Below are 24927 nucleotides of genomic sequence, written 5' to 3' on the forward strand. Positions count from 1 at the left end.
TGTCCTTCATCCTCTTTCATCCCTCCTCCCTCCCTCTGCTTGCTCAACTCTTGATTTTCATTCTCCCTCGCACTGGGTTCAATACTCTTCCCTCTCTCAGCCTTCATCTTGCTCTACTATCCTGCCTTTCTGGCTGATGTTATCCTCCCCTTGCGCAGTTCTCCATCATTCTTTGCTTCATCTTATTTTACTTTTATTACTTTTTCTATCGCTGAATAACACCTTCCTCGAAGGAAAATGTGGGTGATAGTTTTGAGAGCTTGACAGTAAATGGGGAAGGGATGATAAAGGGAGGGAGACACTGAGGGGTGGTGGCTGCTGTGAACTGTAACATAAAACACATTGTGGAGATACTGTGCAACTGAACCATATGATCATCCCTAAAGCACAAAAGAAATGGAGAAGTACCAGCAGTGGGAATTAACTTTCTATAGCTGAACTGTGCTTTAAATATGGCTTCATATCTGCATACTATAACTTCTGCTTCTCATTTTTGTTTCACCTGTTTAAAAGTCTACTGGGTCAGTGTTTCCCAATATTTGTGGCTTTTGTGACCTTTGCAAAGTCAAAGCAAAGTCAACTTGCAACCTCCTGTCAAAATGTACATTTATCTATGAGCTCTTAGCATTTCATGCAAAATGATAAAAAAAAAAAATCATTTTAGAGGCACAAGGAAGTAAAGCTCTCTGGTATTTAAGGATTTAAGTATAAAAAACAAAGAAAAACATGTCTGTCTGTTTTCTGTAGCAGAAATGTTTATTTCTTTCTAATCTGTTAATCATTTTATGAACCTATGGGGTCCACTCCATAGGTTCATAAAATGATTAACAGATTTCTGACCCCCCTTGCTGTGAACCAGTGTACTAGTTTAAAGGCAAAGTATGCAAGAATGAGTCAAATACTTCCAAATATAATTCAGATTTTAGATATGATTTTGAACTTTATTTATACATAAAAACTTGTGTGGTTTACAGGATGTCGTCCTTCATTTTGGCCATAATCTTGTCTTCTTCGTTTCCTTGTAACTGTCCGCTTGCTCCCGACCTCCCACCCCCCCCCCCCCCCCCCAAGCTCCCAACGCCATCTTGCTTGGCATTGCCACCTGGCAGCAGGCCTGGCACTGTCATCTGGAGCTGTCTGCCGGCAGACACAAGGTCACCCAGACGTCCCCCCAGCACTAGCAGGGGGGTCCACCTTCTGTGTGTGTATCTGACAGAGACTGTGCGGTGCTTAAGTGGAGCTGTCTGAGTGTATTTCTGTTAAAGCTGTTTTTATTCATACCGGTTTGTGTCAGTCGCCTTATAGGTGCATAATTTGAGCGTGCGCATGAAATTATGCACTAGCATGCATTTTTATGTGTGTGTGTGTTAGCGTCTTCTTGTGTCTGCGTGTGTGTGAGAGGCAGAGAGACTCCCTGCTGGCCCCAGATGGCCAGCCTCTCCTTCCACACCAACCCAGACCAGTTTCACTAGCCAAAGTCACTGCTGAGGACACAAGACAAGAGCAATCTGCACACTCTGCACAAAATGACCACAGTCGGAAAAAGGCATAACTAAAACCAAACTAAAACCAGCTGAGCAAAGGTGGGTCAAAATGTGTCCCATAATAAAATTTCCACTCTGGAATCCTGTCAGAAAACCATTCACCGGTTTTCTTTCAGGCAGTTTTACCTCTTCACCACTAGATGGCTCTCCAATTCCAGTCTATTACTCTATTGTGTGCTGTGTGTGTGCTGTGTGTGTGTGTGTGTGTGTGTGTGTGTGTGTGTGTGTGTGTGTGTGTGTGTGTGTGTGTGTGTGTGTGTGTGTGTGCACGTGGGTGAGTGTGTAAAAGAGCTGGCTGCTGTGATCCTTCTAACCATGATTAATGGCCCCATTCAAAGGTAAGGAGCTCGGAGGATAACTTCTTTTACTGTAAACCACAGTGCTGTGGCATGGGGAGTGCTCTCTGCACTCGCTGTGCTAGAAAGATGAGGTAAATAGCGCTGGGAAGACGGGAGGCAGAGAGGGATGAAGCAATGGAGGTTGTATGCATGTGTGTTTTAACAGGTGTGAGCCTGCAAGAGGATGACAGGTGCTACGCGTTGATGTATACGCCTTATTGATATATGCCCTATTATTGAGTATTTATCTTTATGTATGGGTACAAACGTATCCCATAGACAGAAGTGAGTGTTTGTGTCTGTGTGTATAACAGATTGTGTCATGTGATCTGGCTGAGGTAAAAACCCTGCTGGCCTCTGAGTTCTCTGTGGTCAACACCTCTACCAATTACTTTATCAAGTCTGACTGCCTGCACGTATGTGTGTGTCTGAGTGTGAGTGTGTATGTTCACACAGTCCCCGGGGTGCAGTGATGGGAGCAGACGCCTGCTCTTTCACTCTCTGCAGGTGAGAACATATTCATCACAGAGGCCTGCCAAGCCTGGCGACACCCTGACTGTTACTGCCAGTCTGCATCACGGCTGCCCTTTGTCTCGCTTTTACAGGGGAAATTCTGTTCGAACTAAAACTTCAAAACCAAAGATATCACCTTAAAAAAAAAGGCAACAGCTAACAGCTAATAGTAACAGCTTTGATTTTACTCTGACAAGATGGGGTTTCCAGCTAACAACAGGATAAAGACACTGGGTATCTGATTGGACCTTTGAATACTAAGTGCAGTGGTGAATTAAAGACAAAATAAGTGCATACATTCACGTTTGAATAACTAACAAACTGACGCGTGTGCATCAGTAGTGAACGCATATACGTCAGGAGTAGAAAAAAACGTCAACAAACGCTCTGGCTTAAGGCTTCCCGCAGTGGAAACAATCATGCTAACCCCTCTGGGATTAAACAACTATGATGAAATCTGTGCTTGGCCCCGGGAGCCCTGTGGGCGCAGGGCATTCTGGGTAACTTTGGTTTTTATACTTACACTCCTTGGACATCCCGACTTCCAGGCACTTCTGCAGCCGGCAGTACTGGCAGCGGTTGCGGGTGACTTTGTTGATGATACAGTTCTTCTCCCGGTGACAAGTGTACACCATGTTCTTCTGGATGCTTCTCCGGAAGAAGCCCTGTGTGACAGAAAGATGGAGAGATGAGGTGATGAGGAGAGAGGAAAGGGTTTGGAGGAGAGATGGTTGGCAATAGAAGAGCAAAGGAAATTGGACTGAGAGCAGCAAACAGCTAAATTACTTAGCAAATACAGATACACTGTTTGCTCTTAGGAATCTGCCTGTCATATGGTTATCTATTAACACTGCTGCTTTTATTATGTGCTTTGGTTGCCTGCTGCAAATATCTTGCCCATGTTTACATTGTCCCTTTTCATTCAACCTCCGTAACAACTTGCAAGGTTAAAAAGTATTAAATTGAAAGGAGGCCATGTGGAAAGGCCATATGCAGCTGCAATTAAAAGGCAATGAACTACCAAACAGTTAAGTCCTTAAAAGGCTTAACCCTTGACATAATCTGGATGGAGACTAATAGTCAGTGAACTGTCACCATTTCATGAGGTCGTCCACCTGTTCGGTGAGGGCCACTCGAGAAAACAACAACAACAAAAAGGCTTTTCGAGATGTTTCGGGTCGGAAGTTTTTTGGGGGCAAAAGGCACAGGGTTACTGGGTGCCACAAAACCGTGGCCTAGTTTAAACAGTCAGAAACAAGCAATCCTAGATCCAGGCCAATCATATATTATTAGAGAGAGGAACACTTCACTTCCATAGGCTGGAAGTGATGTGTAAGAACAAAAAAAAAAGGAATCCCTCTTTTCCTGCATTTCCCTAATCAATCTAACTGGATCAAAACAAATCAGAGAATGAATTTAAAAAATTCAGTCCAAGCATATGAAGCGGAAGACAAATTATAATGAGCTCATCTTTGGTCACTGGGCTGAGATGGGGGATCTCTCGGGAGACAAACTATGTTTTGATTGCCCAAAAGCAAGACACAGAAACAGAGCAAAATACAGTGTGTCTCCCCCATGAAACACACATCCCTCAGTAATAATTTAGATCCTCTCCCTATGAACTTGAAGAGTGGCTGTAACTGCCAAAAATAAGTGAAGAATATTGGGTCATAAACTAACTGAGAAGAAACGTCTAAAACGAGCTATCTATGTTTTAAATAAAAAAAGGCAGCTGGGATTTCTGAAAAGAAGGGAAAAAAATGGCCGTATATTTATGACAAAATTTTGAGCTTTTGACTAAAACTTCTCAAATTATGAAATCTGTGTTTTGTGATTTTCTGATTTTGAGTGATACAAACACAGATTGTGCTTTGGAGTCAACAATGACAAACCGGTTGGAAAGCCAAGCACCTTATGCAACTTATAGTCTCCTTAATTCCATTCAGCCCCAATAAAATCAATGTTAACCTCTGTGCCCTTATTGCTTAAACATTTCTTGTGTGTCAGAAAGATAAAAAGAGGTTAATGCAAATCAGCCACAACTGAATGAATACTCAGCAAGTGCGGCTCGGGACAAAAGCAATACAGGTCAATGTCGGTATTGATGTGACGCAGTGGGACATGCGTTATATTTTGTTGGGTATGAGGGTGGGGTCAGCCACTGGGTGGGAGGGAGGAGGGGTGGGATTGGGTGGAGTGTGGTTGCAGTGGGGTAGCTGCCAAGGAGCCCCATCCCATGCCGAGGGATTAGCTTTGCTAGCCGACAGATGGCTGGTGGACCTAAGCCTGCAATTTGTCCTTCCCGGATCACCAGCCTCTTCTCGTGTCTCCCGTCCGCTACCACAGAGTGGAAGTGATTCAGGCTTCAGATGAACTACGAAGAGGAAGTGTTTACACTTTGTCATGTATCTGTTTGAGCAAGGGACCACCAGCGCGTGTGGCAGTGCCGATTACACGACAGACTTTGGCTGGAAGAGGAAGTGTTTCAGTCCTCACAAGGTCAAGCCATCAAACCTTTGTCCTGACTTCTATTAAGGCTCCACATTTGCTTTACAACATGTTGTCACATAATATACATCAGTAATGTTGGAAAACAGCAGAAACCTACAAACTCTCCTGAGAAGACCTGCTGTCTCCAGGACAACAAAGTGGACAGAACAAGACTTGTGCGTTGACATTAATTCTAGCTGCTGATGCTGAGGGATAAGTCTGTGGTCTTTGTGTGTGTCTGTGTGTGCGTGTATCATGTCTGCTTTGATCTGACGGTGCCCTGACCCTGACCCCAGTGTCACCAGGGGATTGACCCACTCCCTCCTGACACCATGAGGCTCAGGTACCCTCTCGCAGCACCTCCTGATTGGCTGTTGCTGCTGCCCCCCCACCCACCATCTCCTTTTAGGAGTCATTGCTTCCTACGGCCTTTAAGCCTCTTTTTGTATCACCGCTTAATCCACGCGGCGACAAGAGCCCACAGCAGGCCTGTCAGCCACCCTGCAGCGTTCAGAGGAGATGAGAGCCGCAAGAAGAGGGAGAGGAAGGGAGGGATCAAAAAGAGGAGCGAACGGTAACAGCACATACATGATTGCATGTGCCATGTGTGCTTCAATTCACAGCTGTCTTCCTGGTGAGCCCTATGAGCCTCATGCATTTATGAGGGTGTGTGTGCGTTCTGCTTTGCTTGTGTGTGAGGAAATGCTTTATTAAGAGGGAGGCAGGTGGGGGGAGTGTGGGGTTGTGGAGTTCACAGGGAAGCACAGGAATCCTCTCTTACGTGACTTTCACACTGTGCCCAGATTAAGAGTGCGTTCCCAGCCTCCTACTGCGTCTGTGCATGTGCGTGTGTGCCTGTGCCCCTGCCACTATTACTAAGCAGCTATTGCTACAGCCCACACATTAGTTAAGACGGATGCTTGGTAAGAGGGCCGTCAGAAATACAAAGCAAATAGGGGATATTCATGCAAGAAGTGGCGGTTAAGGATTTTGAAAATATGTTCGCTTCCCTCCCATTGCAGCTGGTAACCAGGAGGAGAGGTCACCTACTGCGTGCTAGCATGCCTCCAAGACAAAAACATAAACATGAGGGGGTGGGCATGCAAATTTAATGTTTAAGTGTTAATATCTCCAGGGGGAAAGAAGTGCAATGTCGTCGAGTATGCACGGGCGGCAGAAGTTAAACAACAAACGAATGAGCTGTCTTCAAGTAGCAGAGCTCAACATCCCCCTCCTGTTTCCTCTGTTCGCTACAGCCCCCAGGAAATGACTTTGTAGTTTGGCATGCTGCAGCAAAGCAGACGCTGCTAACCCTCAACTTACCCCAGTCTCAGATGAGGCAACCATATACATTCAGATGCCTGTAGTGTTGAATTATTGAGTATGCTATGCCAAGTCATCTCCTCTGAAGTCAGAGATACGGAGAAGGCATCCTGAATTTTTCAAATTAGCACTGCGGCTGTTGAGTGGGCAGGCAGCTGGCTCACGGACAGAAGACTAGCAGCTCTCTGTCTAACCAGGGATGTTTTCATAGTTTTAGCCAACATATCTAATGATCACACCTAACGAACTCTTTACTAACTAGCAGAGCAGGGTGCAGAGGGCGTGAAAAGAGTAGTCAGAAAGGTTAACAACAAGTCCCCAGCTTGAAAACCTCTATTTGGTGATAAAAATAAAGGTTAACATGACAATCATCTACTTTCTGGTTCATCTTTCACCTGATGCACTCATCACGTTGCGTGCATGCATTTCAATTGCAAAAACAACAAACAATTGATCATCCAGAGTTCAAGCCTGAGACCTTTGCAAGTGTCCCAAAAAAAAGTTGCCTAGCTGTTAAAAGGTTTAATTAAAAGTGCAGTCACTTCCACCTCTGCCTAAACGTAAAATCGTTTCCCTCTGTAATAAATAGATGTATCTGATTATATTGAAGTGAATGTGTTTCCCTTTTCTGGTGTTTGTGCTCAGCTCAGTCTTTTTGCATGTGGCTCCTCTCTCTGGTTAAAATCAACCTCAATCACAATATATCTGGGAAACTGATTATACCGAGCCATGGAGGTATGCACAGCTTCATGAGTCAGGGTGCAGACGATGCTTCATCAACTGATGCTAAAACCTATGTGTTAAATTAACTTGTGTCATTGTTCTGAAATAATTTGCACTGCGCGTTGTCTGTTGGCTGGTAGATTAAAACATCAGCTATATCCCCAATGTACAACAGCCTCAAAACACTAATTACAGTGTCAAATCTGGCACAAATTTCTGTGCTGTCACAGATCACTAAGGAGAAACAACTAATTACTCAATTTTACAGCTCGTCTATTGTTTGCATGTCTTTCTGTGTTTATCACAGTGTTACAGAGCTTTTTACCTACAATTATTAAGTGTCATATTGTTGTGTGTACAGTATAATATGCTGTAAATATTTCTTTTGTCTAGGAGAGACCTTTGGGATAAAAACAAATGAGATTTCACTTCTCAACACTTCAAGAATGATGAAACTTCCTGCCTCATACATTTCTACTATATGAACAATTACTAATTAATCCATCATGCACATGAGGTGTGTTTAACACTGAGCACGAAACAATCATACTTTTATACTAGTCTGACACAACCACACACAAACTCTCATCAGGAGCTGTGATTTAGCCTTATTATTCTACTTATTACCCTATTTACTTGGGCGCTCTCAGACAATGGGGGGCAGTGTTAAGTGGACACAGTAAAAGCAGATTAGGGCTTGAAATGGCTGCAGAGTTGCTGCGCACCTCCTGAGACTAAAGTCAATGCTTTTGAATACAGGACACATAAAGTAGTCAGCAGCTAGTTTGGTGGTTTCATCTGAGAGGAAAGTTTAGAGCACAATTACATAAAAATCACAGCTTGTACCAACAGCTGGAGCCTGAGCATTGAGCAAAAGGTGGGTAACATCCTGTCACAGGTTTAACACATACACACACACACACACACACAAACTAGGAAGGTTTCCCATGGCCAAATCTCTCACCTGAGCTGTGTTTCGAAATATTGAAATTGGTAAGTGTGAAGAAACACTTGTTTAGAAACATTGAACAATTATGAAACTTGATTTCATTTTCAGGACAAAATTTGGTACATCACACACTGCACAATAGTATCTCCACACTATCTTCCTTTTTCTCTGTCTTTCACACACACACGCAGAATCTTTCTCTCTTTGCGTCATAAAAATACACAGCACACACACACATATCTACTGCTGCCCAGCTGTTTCCCCCATCTCTCCTTTCTGGCTGTACTGTTATGATTTGACTGGCCTTGACAGTCAAGGATGTATTTCCACAAGCCTGAATAAAATATTAGATTTTATATATTTAACCTCATTATGTGACATAGGTTGATAGGAATCTGCTTCAGTCTAAGCATCATTTTAAAACATTTTCAACACATTTTCAACACACTTTAAACGAGGAAAAACCTATTTTACATTTGACATATTAAACAGCCACAGGACCCACAAAGCAGCACAGTCTGCAGCAGTTTGCTCACCCCTATAAAACAGCACAGGGGTCAGCTTTTATTTACTTTGTTAACTTTTTATAAGTCGCATTTGGGGAGCAGGTGAAGTTTCATAGAGCGCTCAGAGGGTTCGTGTTAAAGGGCAATGTCTTTGCATGTACGTATGTGTGTGTGCCAGACTCCTAGCTTTGCTGCGCTCTCCTCCCTTTGTGCATTCTTTATGCATTTCTCCCCCACACCCCGTGCTCTGGTGCGCTGACCGTCTTTCTTTTGGTGTCAATGAGTTCAGCTGTGGCCCCTGTACCCCGTCCGCCTAATCTGTTGCCCCTCCAACCATACCCACTTCTTTCTTTTTCTCTCTCTCTCTCTCGCTCTCTGGCTGTTCATGCCTCCCAGAGCACAGTGCGCTCTCTCTCACTCCCACTATCTCACTCCCTGCAGTCTCTCGCATCTTTGTATCGTTTTGTCTGCATTTCTGCGTTCCCCCTGGGTTCCTGCCCTTCCTTACTCTTTCATATTGTTTGTTACTGCCTCTGCTCCTGCCATCTTCAGAGTGGCTTTTTCACCCTGCTATACCCCCTGCCCCCGCCCCCGTCCCCGTCCCGCCATCCCTCCACACTACTCCTATTCCTAAAACACGGACCACAGTATTGGTTCCACACTCAATAAGTGAGAGGATACAGCAGGCACCTGTCACCGTTGGCAACACCCTGCCTGTCTTCATCCAGCCACTTCCTATCCCCTCTTCAATACACAGAGCTGTTGACACGAGTAAACCTTACACAGAGGGATTTACACACTCCTATTTTGGTTAAGACTCTTCAACTGTGTAAATCCTATTAGGTTAATTCAAGAATGTATGATTGCAAGGCACACAAAACAAGGAGGTTTCTGAAATACTGACATTGTGGTGATATAAGGTCTGCACCTGGCGGTAACATTACATTAGATTCCACAGATCCCTCCTCCTCATCCCTATCCTCTTCTGAGCTTACACAACTCTGGCTCCGAGCCTTGGGAGCAGCGAGATAAAGAGGTCTGTGTGCTCACACTAACAGGAGAACATGTATGCATGCACACAGCAAATATCAACTGATAACAGAGCAGATGGGGGTTATGAGGCCTCTTCAGCACCTGTGTAACATGGCTGTATTGATAACAGACGGCCAATGTGGACACGTCAGCAAAGATATGAGTGGAAACAACAGTCAAAAAGAGAAAAAAACCTGCACGGATGACAAAGTTTCATAAACTGTACATGATACGAAGCAGGCCCATCCTATATGTTATCTTTCTTTTTTTTTTTCTTTTACAATGTGCATAGGTGTAAGTGTTGAAAGAGGCAGCTGCAACTTGTTCAGGTCACAATGATGATTTGGCAGCTCAATAAAGCAAGCAATAAGGTTAGTGAATGATTCTCCAGAAAGAAATAGTCAGTTTTGACTTGTTACACAAAATTCCAAACATTTAAACACTGAAAAACCCACAGAAGATGCAAAATATTTCAAATGACGTGCCTCGTCCTTTTCATCGTCTAAGCTTTGGCTGTAAAGACGGCTGTGTGTGTTTCTATTTCCTACTGCAAATCACATGAAGGTTACAAGACTGCCGAACATCTTGCTTTACTGGCAGATCAGAGGGAGGCCGGGAGTCTCACCTTGCAGCCCTCGCAGGCGCTGACACCATAGTGGTACCCTGAGGACTTGTCCTGGCACACAAAGCAGGGCTTGTAGACGCGGGGCGGCGGGGGAGGTGAGGGCGGGCTTGGCACTATCTCCTCTGAGCTGGTACTCTGGGTCTCTATCGCTGTGGAGAGGAAAGAGCAACAAGAGGGGTTAGTGAGCACTATCAGATGGAGTGCTGACAGACATGGAGAATTAATCGATATCAGTGGGATAAACACACAGCCTCATGTGTACACACACACACACACACACACACACACACACACACACAGATCTTAAACAACCCAGTCCAGACAGATACACTGCTGACGACATCCAATACAAATCACCAGAAGGGGAACTATCTCACTTTCTAACAATGTGTTTAAGATTTAAAAAAAAAAAAAAAAGCTGCAAATGCGAAGGCATCTTCTTGATGAGGCGTTTTCAGATGTGCCACAGGACAGAAAATGTCTTCAAAGAACAAACATTTTCTAACACACATTCACACAGAGATCATCAAAGCTCCAATGAAAGCATCCTCTGCTGTATTCTTGTATTATTGCCGAAATTTTTGTCTTGTATGTGTGTGTGTGTTACAGCAAAGAGCTGCTTCTCTAGCAGGGTTCAAAGGCAGGTTTTCTCCTCTGATGCAAGGCCTGGAGTTGTGTTTGTATTTATTTTTAAATTGTGCGGTCTTCATAAGTACGAGTGCTTGAAAATATTAAAGGACAAATTATCATATCACCCTCACCAGTCGAAGAAGTAATGCATGTAGGCTGAGCAATTCTCTCTGCTTCTGACCAAGCAAGACAGGTCTTTGTAACTTGTTTACTGCCACCCCCCACCCCCCGAACACACTCTGTCTTCATCCAATAAAGGCTAATGCGACAAACCAAAAATATGAGCACTTTGCAGGCTCGCATATTTTGTGTGCTTGTACATAATAAACAAAGTGGCCTGGGATTATGGGGAAGTAACCTGCTGTTGCTTTCATGTAATATGTATTGGACTTTGACCTCAATATCCTGCGTGTTGCAAAACAAGGCTCTTTAATCAAATATAAAAACACACATTCACAGCGCAGGCCTGCACCCTGTGGCCTGTAGCTAACCAAATAAGTGTATAATCCCTGGTGCCTTTATGAGCTAAAGTGTGTTCTTCTTGTGAGTAAGCTGTGTGTAGTTTGTTTTTTTTTTTCATACCGACGCCACTTTAATGCCTGAGTTTTGCTATCCAAATCCAGTTTTTCATTTAAGACACTAAGTTTAACTCGTCAAATCCATAAATGATAGTGGTCTTAACAGTAAATCTACTTTATAGAACAAAATTAAAATGAAATAATCATCATTTATATCATAAAAGATCTGATATTAATAAATATGTAAAGCAGAGTATGACTAAATAATCTTTGTCCACTTTCAGTACTTGACCTGACACTTGACACAATACACAGTTCTGTTAGCACACAAAAATATATACCTCTGTGATGTATATTTGTCCTGTTCAGTCCATATTCATGCTGGTATGTTATGTGCATGTGTGCATCTTTGCAGCCCCATTGCTCCACCTGGCATCATCAGCTCAACAGAGGAGGGATTGAGGAGGTTGACAAGCAGCTCAGGAGCTGTTGTGTAAATAAGCCATCTATATTTAACAGAATGGGCTGGTTCAGCAGGACGGTAGTACAGCCGAGAACATGCTCCATGTGACGGCACCGCAGACAAACACTACGCTCGCACTGGATCCCGACATAACACACACAAGTCTAACTGCATTGCACATTGGGAAATGTAAAGCAAAGATGAAGTCTTTCCTCTGATACACACACATGCGTGTGCGCACACGCGCTTTCCGCTCCAATTATAGTGTCTGTATGCGGGTCTCAGCTTGCCAATCTCCATGCGCATACAGCATATGGTGCAGGGGAAGATTACATTCAGAACAACCAAAATAAACCAACCTGATGCCCAGATATGTTCAAGGCTTCCTGGAAAAGAATAACAGAAACAAGCAGAGTGCACCAAAATCTCGCCTCTTCAAAGCTCGGCTGTTATCTCCGCCGTCAGGAAAACACGCAGCATATCCAAGTGGGTTTCAGATGACGGGGACAGTTAAGCTAAACAGCAATAAAGCTCGCATTGCAACACCTAACAGTGACACCCAATCAGGCCTGGGATATTAAGAAGACGTTTCATTTATCAGGCCTGGATGCCATCTGTCACTTTCACACCAGCAACAACCTTTTAAATTGGTTAAGGTTGATTAAGGGTTCAGACAGTATTGATTTTAAAATATTTTTGAAAGAAATAAGAAAAAGCGTGACAGGCAACTAGTAACTGCAGCCTGGAACGGCTCGAACTTATTATTTATTTCCAAAAGCTTCTTTGTTTATTGAACAGATATGTTAGGACCTTTTTTTCTTTTGGCAGTAACAGGGGAAATGTGAAAAAGGAGAAAGAGAAACTTTTGAGATGACAGAGGGTGTAGATAAAGCGAGGAAAGCAGTGAGGGAAAAAAAAGATGTAGAGTGACAGAGAACTATGACGTGCTTGAGCAATACACAAAAATACAAAAACAAGAAGTGATAAAACTGGCACAAACACACAGGGAGAAGAGGCAAGGCTGCATTACTTTTTTCATGTTCCTCCCTTGGGTTTTTAAGATTCATTTTTACATTACACACACACACACACCTGTCAGGGTTTAACTTAAAGCCTTGAAAACAATTACAAAGTTTATTAATTTCATATGAGAATACAGCAAAGAAGCGATTCATTTTGACAGAACATGTGGACAGAGCTGCTCATAATCAAGAAATATACTTCTGTTTTACTTTCATTACTTTTGCAGAAAAGAGAGAGTATATCAAACAGCAGCACTTTTCTTTTACTGCGGAGGAAAAATCGTGAAGTGATTTTGTGCAAAAGAGATAAAGGATTCGGTGACAAAGTGTGAGGAGGACAGACTGTGGGCAGTGTGCGAGTCCGTCCTTTGCTTCTCAGTGCCATTTTATTGGTGTCATTACGGGTCATCTTTGCTCATGCCGCTGGGCCATGCCATCACCACGCTCATGTCAAACAAATTAAACTTAAATAGAACAGCCCTTACGTAACATGGCATATTTTCTCATTAGCAAAAAATAAAAAAAAAACAAAGGAAAAAAAAAACCATTCACAATTTCAGCGCTCGTCTGCCTCTCTTGATGTGGACTGATTACAGCTCTGCATTATTAGTGTGACCACAGAGCTATTCATCCACATTAAAGATGCTTTCATTAGAAACGCATAGACAAACAGATGTGCCACCCACACGCATGCACATAAACTTAAAAATCGTATCTGTACTGACATTTACGCATGCTGGAGCTCTCCCAGAGCCATTAAAAAAAGCCTCATCGGTCGGACACACGCACACACAAACACACACACCGAATGCACAGTCTTAATGAGAGCACCCATGGAAATCTGGGACACAAGGACAAGAGTCTGTGAAGGGGCTGGCGACTGTAATTAAATACAATGGCTGGCTTCTGGAGCCTTGTCAAGCTGAGGCATGGAGCAAAACAATGGCAGGCCTGTGGACAGAGAGGCAGAGAGGCTCAGCAGCGAGGACGGAGCTACTTAGCCCTTCAGCAGTCCTCACCCAGGCATTATTCAACACCAGCCTGCATCCAAACTCTGATCAACATCAACCATCATACAAGCCTGCCTATTGTGCGAACCACGAAATCATAACGCACAAACATTGGAAGAAATGACTCACACTAGCCTGGAGAGCTTCCCTCGATATCATTGCAACACGTTAACACTGGAAATTTGTGTGTCGGGCAAGGTTTCCAGGCCGGAGCCCCTCCAGTGCCTGAAAAATCACCACAGTAACTAATACATGAGCTACAGATAGAATATCATTCTTCTAGCCAAGAAAGAGAGGGAGCATAAATAGACAATAACACCCTGCTTTGCTTGGGGATACAGGCGCCGAAACCCGCAACCCTGAAAATAATGTTTAAATGAAAAACAGTAAGTTCAGTAAGGAGTTACTGATAAGGAATCTATTGTACTTTGGTGAGGAGGTGAAACACAAACCACACCAAACATATGGTCACCGCTATTGTTGTTAACCACACACACACACACACACACACACACACACACACAAGGCTGGATTCAAGTCTGCAGCCTGGTATGTTGTCAGACCAGTCCCAGAAGTGGGAATAAACAGCACAGGCTGTCAGGTGTAACCAGCGAAAACAAACCTGACACTGCACTGCGTTGAAACAGCAGAGGAGGTTGTGTCTGTGTAACATCTGACCACTCATTATGGCTGAAAACAAGCCTCGCAGCAAACTCTGACACATTTAAAGCAATAAAGTACTAAAAATGATTATGCTTCTCAGTGAATTAACAACAGATTTAGCTCATAAAACCGTTTCTGAATGGCCAGTATGTCAAAGCCCCGAGATTTCGTTTAGATTTCTCCTTTCATATTCACGCTCACACACAAGAATTACAAGCACACTGTGTGTATGTGTGCAGCCCCCAGATGTCTTAACACTGTAATTCCTCAAATAGTGACGAGGGACTTTATTTGCTCAACTGCAAAAAGTAACAGGCCTTTGTTTCTAATTCCCTCTGTTTGATAAGTATAACACACAGTTAAGACAAACTCAACACTTCCTGTAACCGTTCGCAAATTAAAAGCTCTCTAGCTTTTTAGTGGACATAACCCCTTCATACAGTGTTGAAAAGCTATAGAAATCTACATTATGCTCCACTGGCATGCACATTATTTGACAGGCATCAGGTTGCCTGTGTTTGGGGGCCGGTCTTTATCTGTCCGAGTCAGCCACGCCCTCCTGGCCATTATCGGAGACCCGGCTTTTAATTGACTCGGTTTTTATTTCAGGAAATACGGTAGCTTAATGTAGCGCGGTGTGGTGTTCTCAAACTCAGAGCCAAAGCACCGGTGATTTAATTAAGTTCAAGTGTGAGTGGTCTGTAATGCCGCTCTTCAGATTCACTTTGCATACATCATGAGCCACAAGTGCACTTAGAGCGAAGCCGCGCCCTCACAGCCACATCCTCCATAAGCAATTACCGCATGACTAGACTTAAATGGACAAATATGCACAAGACTGAAATAAAATCTATTCTGATGATGAACTAGCCTGAGCTGTAATACTGACATAAGATAGCCTGGCTAACATCAGCACTTCAAAGGCATCAGGACCAAAAGACCACAGACTGAGACACTCATACACACACACACACACACACACACTGGCATACACATAGAAGCCTACTGGCTATTATCAAGCCTCCAGACCCCGGGCTGTCTCAGCCCAGCGCTACTGAGCAGTTCTTGAGGTTCAGCTCTAGGTTAGTCCTCTGAGATTTGATTACCTTCATCCCCACTGGTTACTGGGCCCAGCTGTGAAGCATATTAATGAGATTTCACCATCATTAGAGGGAAGCTAACTACATTAGCAGGCTGGCTGGTTGGCTGGCTGGCTGGTTTGTGGTAAAGGGAGCTGGAGAAAATGAAAGCAGAGGGGATGAAGGAGGAGAAGGACGGCTTTGACAGTGTCTTTCACTTTGTTGAATCCCACTCAATCACGGCCCATTGTGTTCCCCTGGCTTCTATTAGGTTATATGGACACACTCACATGCACATGCACACACACACGCTCGCCATGTGTAAGATACATGGAAGAACATATAGAGGTCCATTTGTCTTTCCATGCAGTGAGTGTGCAGGAGAAGAGACACCAGACAGACCACCATGCCACAGGCTGCTGCATTAAGGCTTGCTTTGAAGTCTGCTTAAAATGAATGAAGTGGGATGGCCAGTGGAATAGCCCCAGGGATATAGACCGCCTTGCAAAAACCCTGGGAGTTGTAGGCCAATGTATCATGCATGTCCATAAAAACGACTGGCAGCAACTTAAGCCCTTTTATGTGCAGTGGAACAGACCAATAAGCGAGCAGAGAAGGACATCGCTCAAGCATTGTGCCTGACTTCTGCTAAATATTCAGGCTTTATTTCTGGTTTCCATGTCAGAAATGTGGGTTAGCAGCAGGGGAAAATGACACACACACACATACACATACACATACACAAACACACACACAAGAATGCTTTGTCAGCACTCTTCAATTACTGAAGAGGGAAATGGGACTATTTCCTTGCTTACAGGGAAATCCTGCCATTCTCTAACAAAGCGTCATAACAGCTCTCCACTGAAAATGGATGGGGTTGCGTTCGCTGCCTTCGCGCTGATTACTGACAGCTACGCCACACACGCCATCTGAATATAAACTGGGGTGAGGCTGGGCGTGTGCGATCACACGCTAGCAGGCACACACAGACTGACAGCTGTAAGGAGAGCGACAGTGGGCTGTGTTTGTGTTCAAACACAGAGTGTGAACAGTTATTGGACGGGAGAGGGGGAGGAATCTGGCGGCAGGGCAGACAGGCATAAGTGAAAACACACACACACACACACACACACACACACACACACACACACACACACACACACACACACACACACACACACACAGGGAAAGGAGAGCCAGTGGAGGTTAACATGGGGCAGGAGAGCAGACAGCGAGCCTCACGCCTCGCATATTCACTGTAACTAAATCCAGCCTTTCCACCCCCATCTCCCCCTTATTCCTACCTGTCCCCATTACCGAATCTGACATTCTTCTCTTCCTTGAGCTCTCTACAACTTACATCCTGTGCAAGGCGGCAAGTCAGAGGAAGTCCTCTTTCACTCACCGAATCCTTCCATCTATCCTTACCAAGGGTGACTGCTCATCACGTCGGCCACAGCCAGCTAAAAACCTTAAAATCTGACGGACAGAGCATACCTGATTCATCAATATCTGATTCATGCTCCAGCCGAAGATGCAAACAACAATTATAGAAGAGGCAAAATTATTTACGACTACATATGGTATTTTATTGCCTTGCACACTGTTGATGGGATTTTGTTTCTGAAGTTTGTTGTCACTGTTTCCACTCACATCATGCATAATATGGAAGCGTACAAATCAGCGTATATGTGGGATTCAGTGAGGACGAGTTAGGAGGATTACTGAGGATCCTCCAGGCTGGTTGTGCTCCACCTAAGCTGCTGCATGTCGATCTTGCAGTCTACCTTCTCAATGCAGGGAGAGAGAGAAGGGAGAGAGGAGGGGTGGGGGGTTGGGTGCCAGGAAATACAGAGCACTATCACTAATAATGAGTTTCCATGCAAAATAAAGGGAACACACTTGCAGTATTGCACAATAACACCATTTTTGGGGGAAAAAATCAGTCTGGTATGAAATGTGGTTTCTAACAGTCATAATATATTTCTTAATTCATACATCTGACGCGATGAGGCTTCTAGTGTAAAGGAGGGATGTGAATGGATCAAGCCGAGAGCTAAATCTGATTCTAATACAATTTTCTGTGGCAAATGATACATCACTTCCACTTAAGAGAGTATGTTGTGGTCTACATTTCAGAGAAATGACAGCCTGCTGTTTTGCAACCATTGCAGCTATTCAAATTTTGCAGCGAGAGCAGAAATGGATGGGACAGCTCGAGTTCTTTAAGGGCTGAGCAATACATTTGAAAGCTACACTGACTCTGAAACAAAAATTTTGATGGATAGTGCTCCAAATTGGGGCCAAATAACTCCCCTGTGTAGAGCGTTAGGGCAAGAAAAACACACACATACGTGAGTGATAAATGAGGGTCCGAGCAGAGGCTGAAGGGCAAGGCGGTGCAGAGTAAGGAGTCTTTCTTGCCTGCTATGACGATCCCTCCCTCGACACCAGGAAATGGCGGTGTTTGTCTTGGGCCAGAAGTGGGGAAAACACCAGGTTGTGTTTTAGCAGAAGTAATTTATGGCATCTTTACATCTGGGTGAGGTGAGGGAAGTTAGGTGTGGCTGGTTGTTTGTGTATATGGGAACATATGACACTTAATGCATACATTTTTTTTTTCTGTCTGACTGCTTGTGGAAGCACAACTAACAGAAATGTAAATGCTTGTGCAAATGAACGCATCTGCCTGTTTGTATATCTGAGTGAACGCTATGTGGTGTGTATTGTATATGTGTGTGCGTGATAGCCTGTGCGTGTGAACATCAGCATGTTCTTGTCTAGGCGAGGCCTGGTTTTTATCAGCCCAGCGGCCCCCACCATGTTCCCAAGCCCTTCTCCAGGGGCCCAAGATAACTTCCCTCTCCACGCTGCCAGGCCTCTGAAATAACAGCACACCAGGTTTTCCTATCACTGCAGCCCCGGCAAATGGAGACGGAACTGAGAACATGTGTGGACAAAGTGGAGTGCGGGGGAGAGCGGGAGGAGGGGCAGCAAATAATCAAGCAGATGGCAAAGGTGAGGTCTACAGGGGGCTAGACTTTGAGCAGCAACTTCATGTTAACTATAGTAGCTGTTCTGTGCTGCCGCATGCCTTAAGTACAGTTAAGTCTCCTAACAAAAACAGAATGCACAGGACATCTAAACCACATATAAATTTCATAAATGCAATGAACACAATGTTTATAGGCGTAATCCCAAAAAAAAAAAAAAAGACATCTGAAGACAGTTTTATTGCAGGAAAGAACTTCAAGTTCCCTGGCAACAACGCTGCCTTACAACCCCGAGTAACACGGTGTAACTCTACCCAGCAGCTGTCTGTGCCTGCTGACTGACAGTGGCACTATGTGAGTTGGCACTTGCTCTTGGGTGACTGGAGATATTTGGCATGAGCTGATGGTGTGGGACATGGTGGTGGGCACAAGGGGGCAAAAGGCAGCCTGTGTTGGCTAGAGGATGCCAGAGGATGTGGACAGGCACAGCAGTGAGTTCCAGCGGCCTGTAACACATGTCATACCAGGGGGTGGGCACGAACACTGCACTGTAAGAGTGTGTGTGTGAGAACGTGAAATTGTTTGTGCAGGTCTTCAGGATTCAGAACATGCAGTTGGCACATGGCAAGTCTATTAAGATGGTCTGACAGGCCGTGGTGTCAAAGAAGATGTGCTTTTCTTGTGCAGAGATAAATGTTGTGCATTAGGAGCAGCCCTAAAGCTTCATCACTCCGAAAGATCTTAAGACAGGGAGTATAACAAAATGGGAGATGAAAGTCTATGATTAGCGATCCTTTTCTGTGGCTCATCCACACGATGACTACATGAATACGGATCTGCCATTAAATATGAATTTTTGTTATACAAGCTGATTACACGCAGGTAACACCTGTATACTATCAGCTGAGTGACACGACTGACCCACATTAAGAGACAGAGGGAGGGCAAGAGAGAGGAGCGGGAAGAGACAAGCTGCAAGAGGAACAGGGGCTGATAAAGACAGAAAGAGTGGAGGAGAGAGCATCTGAGGAGAAAGAGGAGCTGAGCTGAGTGACAGGACTGGGGGAGGACTGTGACACCCAAGACAAACAATTCAAAAGCAGGCCCCAAATAAAAGCGGTGCATGCGGGGATGTTTGCTCTGAGACACAGCGTTCAGAGCGAGAAAAGGGAGAAAGTGTAACCACAGTGTAACCTCCCTTTGTCAACGCACTCAGAGTGAATTAATATGCCCTTCCTGGAGCATCTTACAGTCGTGATACCTTATGAAACATAATTCAAGATCAAGGTCGGTGAATCAAGTCATTGGATCATAAGACGAACACACACGAGTGAAACCGCAGCCTTTTGCAAACTGGTCTTTAATGTTACCGCTCTGACTGTGAAAATGGCTTCATGAAACATTAAGCCTTTTCCAGAGTGCCGGCATTAGTTAATTATAGAATTGTGCATGAGTGGATGACTGTGAGTGGATGATTGTGTGTGTGTGCCCTTCCCCCTCTGCGATAACAAACTGCACTCATGCATACTAGGAACCAGGAGGGTGCCAAAGCAATACTGAACCTGGGCCTACCCAATCCACAAGCTCGCTGTGTGGTCTAACAAAAGCCTTGACGTTTAACATTTTAGTCATCTGGCTGATGCTCTTTCCCAGAGCCACTTAGAGTGAGTGCAACAGACACATAAGCTTCAATTCCCTCTATTCCCGTAAAACCCAAGGTCAGCGACATTACAAGCAACCAGTAATAAGGAGCCCAAGGATGAGAGGCCTGGAAATATTCCTGTGTCTTTAAAGTTCTGGACATGATTTTAAAATGGTGAAGGAACTGAGGCTGTGAATCACAAAGTATGTCTGTTAGGAACACTGTAGTTGAAAGCTTTGGGACAGATGATTTATATTAGTGGAGAAATCACAAACACATTTCTGCCCTCAGCATTTAAAAACAATTACAGGTGAAGAAACACTGGAAAATGCTTTGAATACACCACGATTTTGTCCGACGGCGCTGAAATTACATCTATACACATTAACCAGACCCTATTCATCTTTATTGGGCTGAGTGCCACACACAGTGCCTCTCAGTGTTTGAAGGCCAAAAGACCATCATGAATGCTTATGCTCGAGTGTTTGCTCTTTACTCACTCTAACAGAGAGGTTATCTGCCCATTGATACTCGCTAATCCAATGTGACTGGCAGCATTCAAGGCCCTCCGTTCTTAAGCGCATATTCAACAGTGGAGGAAGCAGGTCATAAATATGGAGGGAGCAAAGGGCTATTTGCATTAGAGGGCTGAAATGGACTTGGAGTAGCTAGGAGGAGGTGGAGAGAGAAAAGGGGGGGAACAAGGGATCAAGAGAGAAGGGGAGAAAGAGAAGAGGCTCATGAGGATCCGGGGAAAAGAAGAGAGGATCACCAGGGACAGGCTTTGTCATGTTAAACTGCATCTCTCAACCCATGTTCTTTTCCCTCCTTCTACTTCCCCCCCCCCCCCCCCCCCCCCCCCGCCAGCCCTCACCCCTCTGTGGATAACACAATAGTCAATCACAGGGGAATAGATTACGAGGGTTTGATCTCCTCAACTTCAGAAAAGGAGCATGACACTGGAAGTGGGGGAGAGGTCGCGGGTGCAGCGTGTGCGTGACTCGAGTGAGTGTTCAACGATGCTAAATAATGTGCCTTCTCACCAGGCCGTTTCTCCTAAAATCCAGAGCCCCATTTGGGTTTGTCACTTCATGTACTCGTCAACATGAGTTAGAGCTAATAGTTAAACTCGCTTGTAATTTACCTCTGCCTTCAAGCCTCAGCAGGCTGACGCGCATTCCTCTACTGTACATGAAACCCATAATGACAACAGTTTCCTTCATAAATTAGCTCCAAGAACCGATGTCAGGTTTCCAGTTGAAAGCATATTATTGTGGGTGTAAGAGGAGGTATTTGAAAGGGCGTGGAGAAAGAAGATGCAGCACGCTTGCGATTATCCCGTCACTAGTCTGTTTAACAGCTCAGTGATGCCAGGACTCGAGGGGGTTACTAGGTCAGCGCAGGGGTTAAAATGGTCCAAAGACCCCTAGGAGACAGCTGACATATTTCGAATAGGCGGACGCAGAGGAAAACAAGCGAGCTGCACATTGATGAGACAGCAACTTACAAAACAACCACCCTGACTGGCCGCCGCTCATATACATATGGACGTTATTCTTCCGATTCAGAGGCTGAAACTAACCAAAATGGCTGCACACCTGATCAAAGTCCTCTGCATAATGTGAGGTGGCTGAATCTACCAAAGATGACAGTGGTAGCTTTGAACACCTTAGCCTCAACACTGCAAGGCCAGCCCCTGCTCTCCTGCTCATGCCCCCTAATGATGACTGATGACACACATTTGATTCAGCTGTCTGATGTGCGGCGTCGGGGGGCTCCTTAGTAGAAGATTTGGGCAGAGCGAGGGGAGAATGGGTGGGCGGAGAGAGGCAGACTCATTTGTCTTTAGTGACAGCGCTAATGCAAAAAAAAATTAATAATAAAAAAAATAAAAAAAAAGTGAGGTGCTTGTCGATAGCACCGGGAGGTTAAGTCAGCTCCGTGCTTAGGAAAAATGGCTGATGAGAACAGGCAGAGTCATCAAGGGAACGCAGTGGGATGTTACTAGAATTTAATGAAGGACATGTTTAGCTTCCTCGGGTATGATTTGTGCTTTTTCCCTTCTCTCTGTGTCTTTGCATGTGTGTGTGTTGTCTATGCCTCCACAGACAATAATTTCCTGCATGGATCCCTGACCTTTCAATGTAGCCTGGGGGGAGCCATTTGATCATGACACACACACACACACACACACACACACACACACACACACACACACACATACACACAAACACACCGTTTCCTGTGATATGGCTGCCCACCAGTCAGTGGACTGATTTTAGTGAGAATGTTGAGCTTCCCCTACAGTATGGATCTAAAAAGAAAAAAAAGGTGGTCTCTTTTATAGAATAAACACATTTTAAGGATACAAATATTTTTAGCTGACTCGATTATTGGTTGGCTTGCTCACAGACACAGCACCCTGTTCTGATATATTGGCAGAGCTAAAAATATCCCTGTCTTATTAACTTTGTCACGGTTGCCATTTATCACTGCATTTTTTGGGGGGGTTGCATATTATGCTTAATTTCTCCTATTTATGTGAGCTCAAGATCATTACTACAGTTTTGTTTTGGCTTTTTTTTTCTATGTGCAAAACAGCAATACGATGCTTCAAATATAACCCTGATATATAGGTGGGTAGGTATAGATTTATGTTTTGTTTGCAAACATAAAAGGCTACAACTTTGTTAACTGCCAGAGCAGATTATTATTTATAAGGAACACTTGAGTCAAACACTCTGTGTGTCCATGTGTAAGAGATACGCATGCCTCCACCATCTGTAAGTGCATCTGTGCGTGAAAAATACTAGTGTAAAAAGACAATGTGTGTGTTTGCACGCATGTACAGGACCATGCCTGCTGTTTATGCACACACTGGTAAGCACGCCTGCCAGAAACAATGAGTAGAAGTAACCTGAGCTGAGCCCTCAGGTGAGCCTGGTGTTAATGCTCCGACCACTTCTCCCTCCTGTCCTCTTTCCCTCTGGGGTCCAGTTAACCCCGGCTGGCCTCTGCTGACTGCTCCGTCTCCCAGCCTCGTGACCGGAGCCTCATTATGACCCTAGGGGTGACTGGGTGCTGTTTATTGCGACCTAGTTCCACTGTAAGTAGGAACGCGCGCCTCTCACAGTTAACTCTGTCCATTAAGCTAAGTGGGGCCCATTAATTATTCAAAAGTTTCCAATGTATAATTCAAGGGATAAAGGGGACTGTCATGAATAGCGACGTACACAGGTGAGGACAGAGCGCAGTGCTTTCAATTCAAAGTTCACTGTCATATTACACATCTGTAAGGCAACACGATTAGTGTGGTGAGAGGTGAGTTGGGATGGATCAACAATATTAATGTCAATCTGTGATGAATAAGTAAACAGCCGGGTGTAAGAAAGCAGAGGAGAGTGGGCTGCCACGGGTATCATAAGAACACTAACGGGTAAATACTGAGACTGCCACGCTGGAGATGTCCTGAAAGGCAAGTATTATGAGTGCAAATGGAGGCAGCCTCGCGAGAAAATGAGAAATGTGTGGAAAAAAAAAACAACAACAGTGTGATACAGACGGAAAGGACAGAGAGAGAAAGACGTAGAGTTTTATTTTGTTGCTTTAATTATGTCGATTTCTAAATCACACAGAATTGACAGACTGAGCTTAAAAGAGAGCAGGAGAAGAGAAGAAAATTAGGGCAGAGCATGAAAAGTGAGAGAAGGCAGCTTCACAGTGCTACCCCTCCGCCCCGACCCCTCCCTCTGCCGTGTAGGCGTAGGTCCTGGGGGAGCCACCGATGTTAATACAGTTATTAAGCCTCTCCACTGAAGACTGCTCCACCTCCCCAACCCTCAGCATCAAGGAGCTCTCTCTGCCTGCCAGGCAGCGGGCAAGCTCGCCTGCTTCCACAATGAGATCAAACACTCCCAAGCAGGCCCAGCTCAGGGGAAGCCGGTGATGAAGCTTCCCGCAGAGCGGCGAGGCCAGGTGGGTTTGGGTATGTCAAGCCCAAGGAGCATCCCAGCATCCCAGAAGGCTTTAGGGAACTGAGGGTGGGGGGGGGGTGGGGGGGGGTGGGGGGGGGGGGGCTGGTAGGCTTCAACATCGCTGTGGTTCCTCCTTCCATTCCTGCCTCTTTAAAGTCAGCTGACCAAGATTCCCATGCATCTCCTCCTGGTGTTGGGGATTACACCCATGAAAGGCTTTAGCAAGCATATGTGCGAGAGCGGATTTCTTCTGTTGGAAGCTTCAGGATGTATGTAGCTATAGAGGTTGATTAGAGGTGAGCAGCGCGGAGGGGAGGCTGACTGGGTGGCCGGGACAGGGAGTAACACCGTAGGCTAGACTTTAATGTGCAGCCGGGGAAACCCTCTCTCAGTGCAGGTGGGAACCTAAACGGTCACCGCTGCGGCAGAGGGACATGTGTGTAGGTGCGTGTGTCTAATCGCTGCATTACATCCAATCCATAATTCACACTGGGGGAAGGAAGACTAGTGTTGCCACTCATGCCTGTAGCCAGAAGGAGCGAATTTGGGCAGCCATGCAGATTGCACGCGAGGTACTAGGTAAAAAAGCACTAGTTGGCTTTGTGTAAGCTGCCATCCATCTGCCCTGCACCATTTAATGTCGCTATAGCTCAAATGTCTCAATCCTCAGCTAAAAACTCATGAGCCCAGACAGTCGAAACAGGTTTTGCCAAGACAACAGGGCGATACACATTAAAGTGTCATTAAAAAAAAAAAAAAGTTGAGATCATTGAGAACATTGAGCTTTTTGTCTCATCTTGACACTTGATACAAAATAAAGAAATGAAAGAGCAAAGAATGGATAAAGAGATGGGAAAGATAAAGACAAACACTGTAATGTGCTAAAT

The 24927-nt window shown here is 44.8% G+C and overlaps 1 protein-coding gene across 7 annotated transcripts in view; it reads right to left on the reverse strand.

Moving 5' to 3' along the window:
* Nucleotides 1-24927, reverse strand: part of raraa (retinoic acid receptor, alpha a) — a 139139-nt gene that overhangs the window by 6365 nt on the left and 107847 nt on the right. For all 7 annotated transcript variants that reach the window (XM_041066518.1, XM_041066515.1, XM_041066517.1 and 4 more), the window contains 2 exons: nucleotides 10044-10192; nucleotides 2919-3060 (listed from right to left, as the gene is read on the reverse strand). In XM_041066518.1, the coding sequence (XP_040922452.1) occupies nucleotides 2919-3060; nucleotides 10044-10192 (291 nt within the window). The remainder of the gene's footprint in view (nucleotides 1-2918; nucleotides 3061-10043; nucleotides 10193-24927) is intronic.

This window comes from Toxotes jaculatrix, chromosome 21 (genome assembly GCF_017976425.1).
Source record: "Toxotes jaculatrix isolate fToxJac2 chromosome 21, fToxJac2.pri, whole genome shotgun sequence".
Taxonomy (NCBI): domain Eukaryota; kingdom Metazoa; phylum Chordata; class Actinopteri; family Toxotidae; genus Toxotes; species Toxotes jaculatrix.